This window comes from Oryctolagus cuniculus, chromosome 18 (assembly GCF_964237555.1).
Source record: "Oryctolagus cuniculus chromosome 18, mOryCun1.1, whole genome shotgun sequence".
Taxonomy (NCBI): Eukaryota; Metazoa; Chordata; class Mammalia; order Lagomorpha; family Leporidae; genus Oryctolagus; species Oryctolagus cuniculus.
This window is the reverse complement of record NC_091449.1, coordinates 49,385,634-49,400,615: the sequence shown is the minus strand read 5'-3', so window position 1 is coordinate 49,400,615 and position 14,982 is coordinate 49,385,634. Positions and strand designations below refer to the sequence as shown.

Here is a 14,982-nt window from a genome sequence, read left to right as displayed (position 1 = left end):
CTTGTAAGGGGGAGGGTGGTGACGTTGTGGCTCTCCTGCCCTGGAATTGAGAGACAGGCACAGCATACAGCCGGGCCTCCCCAGGGCTGCTCCACCTCCCAGGAGGACGAGCTGGCCCTGGGACTGGGGTTTGGGCAGGCAGCTGACCTGGGGTGGCCCAGAAGTTTCCAAAGGCGGAATTAGGATACGGGCACAGCCTGCTGGGCAGGGAAGGGACAAACAGGCCTGGGGACAGGGCCGTGAAAGGCCCTTTCCAACTTCTTCTCTCCCCGCCCTCCCCCCCCCCCCCCCCGCCATCCACAGAGGCACCTCCGGCAGGCTAGGGAGAAGCCAGGGCGGGAGAGTGGCATGAAGGGCACCTGCACAGGTGGGTTTGGGCGGGGGCCTGCGTCTGCACACGTGAGGTACATGCCTAGATCGTGTGCACATGGGGCGTGTCCGTGTGCGCACCTGTGTCAGCGAGCTGTATGTAGGTCATGTGTGTATCTCTGTGTGTGTGTGTGCCCGTGTGTGCCTGAAGAGCATGGCTCAGACCAGAGGTTCCAGCAGGAGCTGGCCAGCTGGGTCACTCACACAATCCTCTCTAGGCCCGAGGTAGGGCCCCGGGTGGGGCTGGGCGGGCTCTCAGAGCCCCTTGGCCCTAGTCCTGGTCCCGGCAGTGGCAGCAGGCCCGAGGGGAGGCTTGCCCCACACACGGCCTCGTATGGGGGCAGAGTGTCCATGGAGGTGCTGCGGAGGCCACTCTGGTCCCTGGTCCTGTGCACCTGCTGGTGTTGGCTGGGGCTTTGGCCGCTGCTTCCATCGAGGGCGCTGTCCAGCATAGGGCAGGAGCCGGTCAGCGAGTAGGGCGGTGGCGCGTCCGTGGGGACATACAGCTCTGTGGCCCTTGGCCCCACACACTCCTCGTAGCTATAAGAGAAGAAGCTCCCTCAGGCCCCTGTGGAAGCCAGGCCCTAAGGGTGGGTCCTTAACTGCCATGGGCAGCTGCCCTGGCCACGGTCCTGTCCCCACTGGATCCAGTGGAAGCCCTGGGATCCAGGTGTGCACCTGACTCTGCCCCACCTTCTTCGTGAACTTGAGCCTGTGTCTGAACTTGTCTGGGTCTCAGACGCCTTAGAGAGTAGCAGCTTTGTCTAGGGAGACCCCCTGAGGTGGCTCTGCCTGGGAGGGGTGCTGGGCAGTTGGTCTCAAGCCCCCCCAGAGCTGTGCTTCTCGATTCAGGAAGCCCCTGGGGCCCATCACTGCAGGGCACAAACTCACTCACTGCCTTCCAGGGGCTGAGGCCGAGGTCCAGGGCCTGAGGGGTCTCTGGATACCCTGAGCCCTCTCCCCCCTCAGGCACTAGCGATGGAGAGGGGGCTGCCTGCAGGGGGAGGCAGGGGAGGACCCCTGTCCCAGGGTAGGTGATGTGGGCTTTGGGGGCTCACAGGAGCAGGGGCTTGGATCCCCATGGGCAAGACCCTAAGGTTTGGCACACTCCCCATCAGTCCCCTCTCCTGCTGCCACAACCTTGGGCGGCCTCGTTAGCAGGGGATATAACTGTGTCCCTCCCTCCAGCCTCAGGACCCACTCCCTTCCTTGAGCACAGCCTGTCCCCACCCCAAGGCCACACGGACCTCTGGGCTTCCCCTGACTCCTGTCACCTGTCAGCCCTCGTGGCTGTGTGTAGCTGGCCTGCCTTCCCACTGGCCCTACCCAGCCTGTCCAGATCCTGACTCCCCCCCTGTCTCAGGGCAAGGTGCTGAGCCTCAGTGGACGCCCTGAGCCCAGACACTCCCAGGCCTGAGAGAAACCCAGCACTGGCCTCAGCCAGGGAGAACTCTGCCCCCAGGAGCCTCCAGACTCGCTCCCCATGGCCTCTGACATCGATCAGGAGCTGCCCACGTGGTCCCATCCTTAAAACAATCCCCACTGGGGATAGGCAGCCTCGTGGGGGCCCAGCTGGCTCTTCCCCCACACAGAAGCACTGAGCTCCCTGGGCTGGGGGTACACCTGACCTCCTTTCGGACCCTGCATCACCTCCTCAGAGACCCACAGCGTCTTCTTCCCACGCAGGATGACAGGGACACAGGAGTAACTCATCACAGACAAGGCCCTGAGAAGGGCAGTGACGTGCCTCAAGCCACCTGCCTGGGAAGTGCCCGGGCTGGGTCCACAGCCACAAAGAGGAAAGGGGCGGGGGCAGCCCTGATTCTGTAGTCTTTAGTGGGTGCAGTTGATTCTACCTGCCTCCGGGCCTTTGCTCCTGCCACCCATCTGCCCGCAGCACCCCCTCCACCCACCCCACGTGCCACGTCCTTGACAAAGGCCATTTCCCATGCCAGCTGCCCTCCCTCGCCCCTGCTGCCACCCTCCTCAGCATGGACGCCTTATCTCCCTCAACCTCCAAACAGAAACACCACCAGCCAAGGAGCTGCCGTGCGGCAAGGGCTGCGCACCTGCTATGCCAGCCCGCTGTCACCTCCCTGTGACAGCGCTGTCTCAACAAGGGCGAAGCAGGCCCGTGAGGTTAAGGAACCCGCTCAATATCATGCAAGGAACGATTTCCAGAGGGGGTCACCGGGGCCACCGGATGCCGGCATCTGGGCTCATCTCCTCTCTGCCACCTGCTTCCCCATCTCAGTGGGCCCTGCTCAGTCCGGAGGGTGCAGAATGGCACGCCCACTGAGCAGGTGTGGAGAGAGAGGCTGCTGTTTGACACCAAGGGGGGAGGGGTGTCTTTGTACCCAGAGCCCCGCCCTCTCGTGCCCCTCCCCCACGTGCCTCCTTACCCTGGTGGAGAGTCTGGGTACAGCTCCCTGAGCACCGTGGCGTCCGCGTCTCCATCTGAGCTGACGTCCAAGGGCGGGGGCCAGTCCTCGACAGGGCTGCAGGCGTAGCGCACCCTGCGGCTCGAGCGGCTGTAGGCGTGCTCCTCCGACACTGCAGGGGACATGCCCTCAGCCTGGGCCTCAGGCAGCCTCCACGCACGGTCCCTGCGGGTCTACCTGAGACCTCCAGGGACCTGATCGCCCAGCTGACTGTCCCCTCACCACGTACAACGGTCTGCCTTCCCTCGGCGACAGCCCCAGCAAGTGAGCACCAGGCCTGTGCTGGGCACGGGTCCCAGAAAGGAAGCAGAGCCGTCCTGGTGGAGCCCTGGGGTTGGGGGTGGCCTGTCTTGGGGATAGCCTGGTACTGCGTGGTGTGCCAAGCTTTGATGGAGCTCGTACTGGGGCTATGGGAGCAGACACAGGCCTGACCAGGACAGAGGTCAGGGAGGGCTTCCTGGAGGAGAGGCTACCAGGGCTGAGTCTTGTCTAGGACTTGGAGGAGGAGGGCAGGAAGGCAGGAACTGAGCAATCTAAGCCAAGGAGGGAGATGAGAGAGAAGAGTGTGGTGCGATGTGGTGTGAACAGGACGCTTTGAGCTGCATAGTTGGGTGGGACATAGAGCAGCTGGAGAGAGAATGATCGGGGGCCAGAGCCTGCACAGTCCCTGGTCTCTGGGACCAGGCGTCTCTCCCGAGCCCTACTCCAACCGCACACTACCACCTGGAGGTGTCCCAGGGCAGCGGGCTTCTAAGATGAACACGGAGACCCCGCCCACTGCATTCTGCTCTGCGTTCCCTTCTTTCATCACACATGAGCACATCAAAGGCCCCGAGCGACCTGCAGCTAAGAAACGTGGTGAGCGGAGCTTGCCCAGCGTCTGATCGCAGAACCTTTTGTTCCTAGACCTACGGAACACCGCTTAGGAAATGCCGTGCTTGCATTCTGCTGGGGTCCAGAGAGGCCTAGTGACTTGCTGCAGGACACACAGCGAGCAGTAAGGCTGTGGCCCTCACAGGGATCCCGGTGGGCAGGGCAGGGCACAGCCAGGGCTGTTTCCTAGGCTTGGGTGGGGTGGCCAGGGTTCCCCTCTCCTCCTGGCCTACCTTCTCCTGGGCCTCCCAGGACTGACCACGTCGGAAAGGCTCTAGGCATCCACCTGGCTCAGATCTCTCTCTGGAGATGACCAAGTTCAGTGCCAGAGCTGCAGTCAAGCCGGGCTCCTCCCTGGCTTGAACATCCCAAGTCTCTTTCTTACCCCTTCGCCCTGCTGACTTCCAGGTCAGCACAGACACCAACAGTCCAGCCCTCCGTGGAGGAGAAAGTTCCCCATCCCCCACGTTGCCCAGATCAACAGATACCGTAGTTCATTATGGAAACCCAGGTCCAAGGTTACAGGTTCCTGGACAGATGGGGGAAGGAGGAGGAGAGGCCCGCCTTGTAAGCTCCGTCCCCATGACCTCACCTACCGTGTAGCCGGAGAGGGGGTGATGGGGAGCCCTCTCCGCCCCCCAGGTCCCCCACCACCACTGGGGCTGGCCATGGGCAGGCAGGTGGCCTGCCCCATGCTGAGGTCACAGGGAGCCCCTGGCCCCGGAAGGCTGCTGAGCAGAGGACGGGTGTGGTCACTTCAGTGGCCCCTGAAGGAGGCCTGGGGGTGCCAGGCGGGCAGCTGGCAGGGGGGACAGCTGGGATCAGAGAAGTAGCCTGGAGCAGGTTTTCTCAGTCGGAGAGAAAATGAAATTAGTTAACATTTACAGGGCAGGAACCCATCAGCCAGCTACTGAGCTCATTTAAGCTTAGCAATAACTTTCTGAGGTGGGTCCCTGGGGACCTGCTTTATGGATGAGGCTCAGAGAGGTTAGGCAACTCTCCTGAGGTTGCACAGTAAGAAGTGGGTGATGATCCTGAGTGTGAGGTTCCTGTGAGTGAACGCAGGGCAATGCTTAGGGGCTCAGGGCTGACAGCAGGGCTGCCGCAGACAGGATGGAGGGTGGCTGCAGACAGAGCAGGGAGCAGGAGCAGAGATGGGGTCAGGGCCAAGGCTGGGCTTCTGGGGAGCAGAGGACGGGAATCTCCCAAAGTCTGAGGAGGTCCAGCCAGCGGCACAGGTGGGAGCTGGGAGCCAGGAAGGGGCGGCAAAGGCCTCCCCACTGGCCACCATCGGCCGCCCCAGACCACCTCTCTCCTCACAGCCAAGGCCAGCCGCCCACTCTTCTCAGCTTGGGAGCCACTGTGGGCCCCCAGCCTCTGCTCCCAGCCCCAGGTTCAGGCTTGGGGACTGAGAGTCGTCCAACAAGTGGCTTCTTTGTGCCTCAGATCCTGGTCTTCAAAAGGGGCTCCCGTATCTTTCGTGATGAGGAAGAAATGAGGTGGCTCCCTCCTCTGGGCTCAGGGCCCCTCCTGTGGGCTAGGCCGGGTGGTGGGCCCCGCACCTCAGTGGGGTGAGCCACACACAGGCCCTGCTGTCCTGGGGACCACAGTCAGCCCTGACCAAGGCAATGATGGAGGCCAGGCGAGGACAGGGAAGTTGTGTGTGTGTGTGTGTGGGATTCCAATGGTGGCCGCCCAGTGGAGGCAAAGAGGGGCTGAGCCACTCCTACAGGTGGTGCCCGGGTCTGGCCCTGCAATGGTTGTTGGTTGGGGAATGATGGACACTGAGGTCTGGGCAGAGGGAGGGGCCTGTGCAGAGGGGCAGAGCCTGACAGGTGCTTGGAGAGGAGCAGCAGGCGCTGAGGGCAAGGCTGGGGCTGGGAGGGGCAGTTGCCTTCCTGGGTGCCCTGGCATGGGCCTGGGGTGGGGTGGTCGCTCCTGGGGGTCCTCGTGGGGGATGGGCATGCTCTGCAGGAGCTCCGGCACCCCCAGGGTGGGGCTGTCGATGCGAGCGTAGGGCAGGCCATGCTGGTCTGGACCACGCTCCTGGTACGCTGGCCTTGCCTCAACCCTCGTCACCGCAACAGGGGCAGACCAGGAACCACTGTGTCTTCCTGCCACATCCTATCACTGAGCCTTGTCTGAGGTCCCTCTTCCTGCTCTTGGGGTTCTCCTCACACCTTCCCAGAGGAGTGGCGGCCAGGCGTGGGGGGCCCCCGGCCAGGTGAGTCTGCCAGATACCGCCCTGAGCCCCGCCGGTGTCTCTCCCACACCTGGAACCTCCCTCAGGGCTGACCAGGCAGAGCTGGGCTGTGCTCAGTCTGTGGGTGCCCAGGCTCAAATCTGGGACCCACCCTTGCTGGCTGGGTGATCCCAGACCCATTCCCCGGCTGCTTCAGCCTGCCTTCCTGGTCGACAGTGGGCTGGGAAGGAAAACTGCCGGGAGGATCTTGCGAGGAGAGACTAAGCGCTCAGCGGGCCATGCCCCCAGGCTTCTGCCCACCAACTCCAGGTGCCCCTGGGAGCGAAGGCAGCACCTTCCTTAGCAGTGACTTAATGCAGTGCTCCTGGGCGGGGCTGAGCAGGTCCAATTCAGTCTATTACATGTGTTCTTTCCTTTCCTTTCCTTTTCTTTCCCCAAGCGCGTCCTGCCCTGAGCGGGAGGGACCTCAGGGGGTGGCTCTGAACCCCAGCAGGCTTGCGCCACTGCGTCCACTGGAGCCCTGCAGCTCCAGGGCTCTGCTTTCCCTCTTTGTCCCGGGGTGGGGGGGTGGTCTCGGCCAGTGGGGGAGGGGCTGGATTTTTCCTGCCATGCAACACTGTCTGAGAACTGAGTGCCATCGAGTTTCTTCCTGCTGCTTTCAGGCCATGGAGACAGCCAGGAGGCTGCACCCGGACCCGACGGGCACTTCGGGGAGTGGACCCCCAAGGACTGGTCGCCGGTTCTGTTAAAGGGTGATTCTCGTAGCTGGGAGACCCTGGTACCAGCTCCATTTGTACTTTGCAGACTCTGGGATTGATTTCTTCATTCATCATTCATTCTATCCATTCATTCCTCCACATATTTCTAGACCCATTCATCCCATCCACACCCCCCTCCCAGCTACCCTCGCCTTGCTGTCTCTCCATCCATCCACCCATCCACCCACCCATCCATCCATCCACTCATCCATCATCCACCCATCCATCCATCCACCTATCCATCCAATCAACCACTCATCCATCCATCCACCCATCCACCCATCCATCCAATCAACCACTCATCCATCCATCCACCCATCCACTCATCCACCCATCCACCCATCCATCCACCTATCCATTCAGGCATCCCTCTCAATCCACCTGTTTTCCTTCCTTCTGTCCCCATATCCATCTACCTCTCCATTCATCCATCCTTCCATTTATCCACCCATCCCTTCCACCCACCCATCCACTGACCCACCCACTTAGTCTCCAATCTATCCATCTCCTCCTCACCCACCGTCCATTCTCCATCCCCCTGCCCAGCCCCGCCTCCACAGAACCACTCATCTCCCCACTCACCCAGGTGTCTTTCATCCCTCCCCGCCACCCAGCCTTCTCCCCCTTCATCACTCATTCATCCACTCAACCTCCCAGGTAGCCACCTTCTCACCTCCCACCCAGCCCATCTGCTCACCCCAGCTGTAACCAGGTATTGAGTATATGAGAAGAACTTTGACTACTTAAGCGTAAAGCCGGGAAGCTGATGCTTCAGCTGCTGCTGGCCCAAGTCCTTCGGCACAACTGCCTTGCTCCCTCTCTCCGCTCAGCAGGAGGACCTGGTGAGGCCAGACCTGACCTCACCATCTGTGGACCTCAAGGACCGGCATGAAGCAGAGAAGGATACATCGTCATCCATCTAGTGACAAGCCTTGGCACCTGGTACTAGAGGCCTGCGGCTCTTTTGTGGTATCACCACGCCAGCACCCCTTCCTTGTAGCCCCCTTTATAAGCCCCCAACCCCTCATTCAGCAGAGTGACATCCTGGAGACCTGGAGTTCTCTTATCTGTGGACAGATTCAATGTTCTCTTTCCTGCATCCCCCAAACCTCGTCCTTGTTATTTGGATCTGGTACTGGGACAGGGACCAAGCTTTCATAACACACCCACCCACCATCCCTCCTTCCACTCACCCACTCGTCTACCACTTACCTGTGCCTCCCACCCTCCCTCCATCTCTCCATCCAGGTACCAGCTGGACCAGCAGTGGCAGGGACTGGAGAGTGGTGCCATTTGCTCTTCCTTTGACCTTTAGCTGCCCTCCGAGGTCCCCTTTTGGCTGATATGGGGCCTCTCATACCACTGAGAACATGAATTGTGGCGGGCACCTCTGAGCTCTTCCTGATCCCCCCAAGACCACTGGGATGCCTTCCCTGGCCGCCCTGCCCCACTCAGGGCAGAGCCGCCAACCCCTCGCTGCCTCCTGGTTGCAATCACTGTCGTGCAGGGGGCACAGAGCCCCTGGGTGGGTGGCAGCTCACCGTAGCCGTGTTCGTACTCTCGGTGTCGGTGCCGGCGGCGGCGGTGATGGTGGTGGTGATGGTGGCGGTGGCGGTGGCGGTGCCGCTGGAGCCGGGCCTGCCTGTCCCTGCGGATGCTGCCCACGATGATGGTGATGCAGGAGAGGATGATGACCACACCTATGACGGCACTGGCCACCAGCACGGGGGACACGAGCAGATGGCTGTGCTCCGAGCTCTCTGAGAATGTGGGGTAGAAGTAGCTGGTGCGGTTGTATCGTGCTACTGCGGACAGAGAGAGAGGGGCCCCTGAGCTGGGCCGGGGGCTCGGCATACCCTCCTCCTCCCCGGCTACCCTGTGAGTTACTTAGCCCTGAATAAATGGCGGCTGCTCTGGGGTCAGGCCCGTGGGCTCTATCTTGGCTGACCCTGCCGTGGAGGAGGGGGCAGTGCCCGCCCCACAGTCTGCAGGAGCCTCTGGTGGAGGGGGCCGACCACCCCTCCTCTCCTCGGAGGCCTCGTGGCCCAGAAGCTCAGCTACCTGGTGAGTAGGAAAAGGGGAACTCACGGGGGGCCATGGAGCTGCCCAGCAAATAGCAGAGTGGTGGCTTGGACACAAGCCCCTGAGGGCTGGCAAGGACTCTGCTCCGCCAAGACGTGAGGCTGAAAGGTCAACGTGACTTCACAGGTGGGCCAGGCTGTGGCTGGCCACTGATGTGGACAGGTCAGGGGTTGCAGGCAATCAGGGAAGGCTTCCCAGAGGAGGTGAAGCTGAGAGGCTCTCAGAGGATGAGACCTGCAAGGCTAGCTCAGGGAAGGTTGGGGAGGCATCTCAGGCAGGACCGAGGCACAGGGGGTGTAGGGAACTTCCAGGAGGGCGTGTGGTGTGGCAGAACAAGGGGAGGGTGCAGGAACTTCTTCAGGACTCACAGCTACGTCCCTGCGAGTCCTGCAGAAGGAGCTCCCGGGAACTGTGGAGGCTTTGTCCTCCCCTGCGGATCTGATGATGTGGTCTTGGGGGCTGGGGTCCTGGGGACGCACTGAGGGCAGCCAGGGGCACCTGCTGCCTCACCCAGAGGTGCCAGCGCCTCGCTACTGAGTGCCTTGCAGCGCCACTCCATTCCTCCAGCTCAGCTGCCTCCTGCCCACCCCTGCGGACGCTGCCCAGAGTGATGTGCGCACAGGCGTGGCCGGGGGCTCAGCCCGGTGAAGTGGCCAGTCCAGGGCCACCCAGTTACTCCGAGGAAGAGCCAGGCCTGACTTGAAAGCACAGAGCTCACTGTCCTGCATCCGCTGCCTGGGTTCAAGGTCTTTCCAAGGCCTTGACCATTCCTTCTGGTCAGCTGAAGGGACTCCTTGTGGCTTTGGCCAGGCATGTGTGGTTTCTGTCTGATGGGTGAATGCTGGGGTAACTGGAACCCTGGAATCCTCCGGAGGCCGACACGGGCCACTGTTTTCAGAACCCCTATGGCTAATAGCCCAGGGCCAACAGCTCACTTCACTCTTGGAGCTGTGTTCAGCCAGTTCTCCCCACTTACAGGCGGGCACTGAGGCTCGGGTATTCAGGGACTCCCCACAGCCAGTGCCCTCTCTGGGCCCCGCCTCCCCACTAAACCTTATAGCGCTGGATGAGGAGCTCGCTAATGTGAGACAGCACCCGCACAAAAAGAGGAAGGGGGAACAGAGTGCAAGTGCAGTAACCAGGGCAGCTTCATCCTCACTGGGATTAAGTTAGCACAAGTGGATGCTGATGAGATACACATGGTCGCCTTGCAGCCACACTAAGCACCTCATCAAGCAAATCTAGTGAAAATTATTAAATGAGTTAAAACACTGTACTAGAAAATATGGAAGAAACAGAGGAACAAACCACCCCTCCCCGCCATGAGACATACATGACACACAAGGCAAAACGGCAGATGTGAGCCAACTCTACCAGTACAATGCTAAATATGAGTGGACTCAACAGTACAGTCAAAAGGCAGAGATGGTCAGACCGGGTAAAAATAAGGTCCAACTCTACGCCACTTCCAGAGTCTCACTTGAGAATCAGACACAAGTAGGCTGCAAGGAAGGAAGGAGAAAGATACACCGTGCACACAGCCATCACAAGGAGGCTGAAGCAGCTGTAATAACATTGGATAAAGCAGACGCTACGATGCAAAGTCATCGGAGATGGCATTTTATAATGACAAAATGAGAGGGACCTTTCATAATGACAAAAGGTCAATCCACCAGGAAGTTCTAACCATTATAAACACATGCACTTAACACAAAGTCCCAAAATACATGAAGCAAAGGAGAGCAGATTTAGGGGACACCTAGACAATTCAACAAGAGCAGGTGGAGACTTCAGTACTTTCCTTTCAACAAGGTGTGGGCAAACTAGGCAGAGACCCCCAAGGAAGCATCCGCCTTGCACAACGCTGCACACACGTGAGATGACAGGTGCGCACGGAACACCTCAGCAGCAGCAGGATTGCATCCGCAGGCACACAGGGGCCGCTTCCCAGAATAGGCCGTCACACCGTCCATGGATTGAAAATGACTGAAGTGCTACAAACTCTGTTCTCTGATTCCAGCAAAAGGAAACTAGAAATTAATAACAGAAGACAACTTGTGATATTCACAACTGTGTGGAAATTCAACAATACACTAATGGATAAACTAGGAACCAGAGAGAAAAACCCTAAAGGAAATCAGGAAGTACTTTCAGGGGAAGACACACCACATGCAAACTTGGGAGATGCCGCCAAAGCAACATTCCGAGGGCAAGCTACAGCTGTCAATGTCTACACACACACACACACACACACACACACACAAGATCTCAAACCAAAATCCCAGCCTTCCATCTTAAAATTCTGGAAAAAGAATATCAAACTAAATCCCAAACCAAAAGGAAGAAAATAATAGAGTGGAATGAACGACACAGATGCTAAAAAACACTAGGGAAAGTCACTGGAAGCAGAAATTGATTCTTTCAGGAGAATAACAATATTCTACTCCAACTATCCAAGTCAGAAATAAAAGAGGAACATTACAACAGCTCTTACAGAAATATGGGTTATTTGAGGGGCCAGTGCTGTGGCGTAGCGGGTAAAGGTGCTGCCTGCAGTGCTGGCATCCCATATGGCCGCCAGTTTGAGTCCCAGCTGCTCCACTTCTGATCCAGCTCTCTGCTGTGGCCTGGGAAAGCAGGAGAAGATGGCCCAAGTCCTTGGGCCCCTGCACCCACGTGGGAGACCAGGAAGAGAAGCTCCTGGCTTCCGATTGACGTAGCTTCAGCTGTTGTGGCCATCTGGGGAGTGAACCAGCGGATGGAAGACCTCTCTCTCTCTCTCTCTCTCTCTCTCTCTCTAACTCTGCCTTTCAAATAAATAAATAAATCTTAAAGAAGAGAGTTATTTGAAAATACGATGAACAATTGTATGTCAACAAATTAGGTAAGTGAAATGAAATGTAAACATTTCTAGAAATACACAAAACTAAGGAAATAGACCTAAGAAGAAAGAGAAACTCTGAATTGACCTGTAACAAGGAAAGATATTGAGTTAGTAATAAAAATGATTTCCACAAAGAAAAGTCCAGGACCAGACAGCTTCTCTAGGAATCCCATCAACCATCTAGAGAAGAAAGGTAACTGCAGTGGGCGGAGGTTTGAGTCTGGAAAGAGGAAACAGCTCGGCAGATGAGCGGTTGTGTGACCATGTGAACGTACTGATTCCACTGAACAATGAAAGTGGCCAACATGGTACATTTTACACATGCTTGGCCACAGCAACAACAAAAATCTAAATACAGAAATAATACTAATTGTCACAAACTTTTCTGAAAAACAGAAGAGGCAGGAACACTTGTAAACTTCCTTTAAATCAGCATTACCCTTGATACCAAAATCAAAGACTTCACAAGAAAGGACAATAAAACACCAGGATCTCTTTTGAACATGTATGCAGAAAACAATAAAACACTAGCAACTGGAAGCCATCCATGTGTAAAAAGGATTTACATTATACCATGATCAGGTGAGATTTATTCCAGGGATACAGAGCGGTTTGACATTTAAAAACCAATTAATATGATACACATCAATAGACTAGAGGGCAAGAAACCACATGAGTGTACCAGATGCTGACAAAATCCAACATTGCATGATGAAAACACTCAGAAACCAGAGAGAGAAGGGAGCTTCCTCTACCTGATTAATAGCCTCTGCAAAGAACCCACGGACAGAAGCACGCGTAATGGCGAGAGGCTGAAAGCACTCTCCCTAAGACAGGTGCAGGACGGGAATGCCCACTCTACCACTGTCCTGGCGATTCCAGCCAGGGCAACTGGCCAGAAAAGGAAAGCAAAGCCATTCCGGTTAGAAAGGAAGAAGCAAAACGGAACTCACAGACGACACGGTCTTATACATAGAGAGCTCCAAGGAATCCATTGAAAAACAATTAGAACGAATAAACAGGCTCAGCAAGTTTGCAGGACACGAGACCAGTAGTCAAAAACCAGCTACATACCGACATCGAGGCAACCAGCAAACCCACAATGAAACTGAAGATAAAATATCCACAAGTGAATTTAACAAAAGAATGGCAAATCATATATTCTAAAAACTCCACAAGATTTTTGCAAGAAATCAAAGACCCAACGGTTGGAGACAGCACACACCAATGGTTCCGAAGAATAAGTGTTATTAAGAAGACAGTATTTCCCTACTGACCTACTGATTCAGCACAATCCGATCAAACTCCCAGCTGACTTCTTTGCAGAAACTGACAAGCTGATTCTAAAATTCACATGAAAATTCAAGGACCCAAAATAGCTAAAATAAGCTGTAAAGAAGGACAAAGTTGGTCTGCACTGTGGTGTAGCAGGTAAAGCTGCCGGCTGCGATGCCCGCATCCCATATGGGCACCAGTTCGAGTCCTGGCTGCTCCACTTCTGATCCAGCTCCCTGCTAATGCACCTTCTGGCTGCCTCACAACACCATGGAGAGGGTCATGTGGTGGGGCCAGCTCAGGCCTCACTTCCTCTTCCTAATGCCATCATGACCATGTCTAACCCTACTCTTGTGTGCACGTGCGTGTGTGTGTGCACACGTGTGTACACACATGCATCTCCGCAGGATACGCCTGCGAGGCGTAAGCCCATGGGGTCACCTTGCAGATGCCCCCCGCACCTGCCTCAGCAGCAGGCGAGCGCCTTGCCCTCCTCTGCCCACAGCAGGCTCGTTTCCAGCAGGGCGGGAGGCGGCATCGCCCCTACCTGCAGGTGCAGTCAGTTGGCGTGGGCACCCACCTGCCTGGCCGTCCCGGAAATTAATCTCCCAGTCACCACGACCGGCAAAGGTAGGTGCGGCTTTAAATGATGAGCTTTTGAAATGCTTCCAATTTCCAAACCCAGCGCCCATTTTCTCAACAAGATGGATGTGACTGCAGAGAATGCATGTGGCGACAGCCTCCCCTTCCACCCCGCTGCGTCCCCATCCTCCAGGGCCACAGCAGGGCAAGGACAGAGGGTGAAGGAAGCTTGCTGCTCCCCCAGACCTCCCTCCCAGCAGTGTCTACAAAGGTGCCCGTGACCGAGCGGAAGTCACACCACCTCCCACCTGCAGCCCGCGCAGTTACCTCCTCGCGGGCGCCTGCCTGTATTCTGTTGTGCACTGTGTCCTCTCATTTAATCCTCCTGGTGTCCCCCATGCGCAGGTGAGGAAACAGCCTCAGCGAGGTTAAGTGACCTCCTCAAGGTCACACAGCCCACTGCATCAAGCACATCCAGGGCTGGGGAAGGGGACCCCTGTTCTGTGGCTATTCCATCTCCAGATCTGCCCTAGGAATGTTCTAGACTGCAGTGGAGGGCCCCCCGCCCCGGGCGACTTCCCCGAAGAGGAGCAGTGATGACAAGAGAGCTCTCACGAGCTGGGCCTTTGCCTTGCATCCAACAGGTTCAAAACGCTTCACAGGCAGCACCGAGAGGGAAGCATTTTCTTTGCCCCCATTTCACAGACAGGAAAGCTGAGGCACAGGGCCAGGACTTAGACCCAGGCTGCTCTGTACAATTCCTCGGCTCCATGTGCACCCACAGCCCCAAGAGGGTGGCGCCTGTGTTCTCCAGGCCCAGTATCTTGGGCAGGGCTGGCACTGAAAGGAAGTTCATGGGCCCTGTGAATCTCACAAGGGGAAGTCAGTGGTTGGCTGCTCAGTGTGCTTGAGGGCACCCTGGGGGAGGGCAAACCAGCAGTTTCCTGTCATTCTCACTCACCCATTGGCCCACTCTCCTGTCCATCACATCCTGTACCTACCCCACCAGCCAACCACGGGATCCACAGACGGTGCAAGCAGAGGGCAGATTTTCAGAACAGAGTCACGTCTTGGTTATGGAGCCTAAGTCTGGGATGGGCTAACGATCCACGATGCATCTGTCTGGCAAATTCCACCGCACAAGAACCCGGGCCTCTGACCAGGGCTCCGGCATGGGAGGACTCACCAAGGGGTGCTGCAGGGGACACTGGTGGGGTGGAGGGTGGAGGGGCCTGCAGAGGCCAGACCGTGAGGGGTCTTGAAGATTAAATCAAGAGACTGTCCTTTATCTCAGGGCAAAGAGGGGGCGTGGCCAGTGTTTTAGGGCAGGTGGGCAGGAGCTGGGCTGGCGGGAAGAGCCCAGGGATGGGCTGCTGTGCGAGCCCCCATGATCATGGGGCTGGGGTCAAGGAGGCTGGGCCCAGCCACACACTGTGCAGAGCTGAGTGCACAGCCGGCCTCCGACAAAGTTCTCCATGTCCCAGGATGCCTCTGCAGGGCTCCCTGGTTCTGGTG

At 57.5% G+C, this 14,982-nt stretch overlaps 1 protein-coding gene across 1 annotated transcript in view; it reads right to left on the bottom strand.

Moving 5' to 3' along the window:
• Positions 1-426: 426 nt before the first annotated feature.
• BEAN1 (brain expressed associated with NEDD4 1) overlaps positions 427-14,982 on the bottom strand; it is a 37,106-nt gene continuing 22,550 nt past the window's right edge. The window contains exons 3-5 of the mRNA XM_070063495.1: positions 8,186-8,449; positions 2,772-2,922; positions 427-909 (exon numbers count right to left, since the gene is read on the bottom strand). Coding sequence (XP_069919596.1) covers positions 570-909; positions 2,772-2,922; positions 8,186-8,449 — 755 coding nt within the window. The 3' untranslated portion in view covers positions 427-569. The remainder of the gene's footprint in view (positions 910-2,771; positions 2,923-8,185; positions 8,450-14,982) is intronic.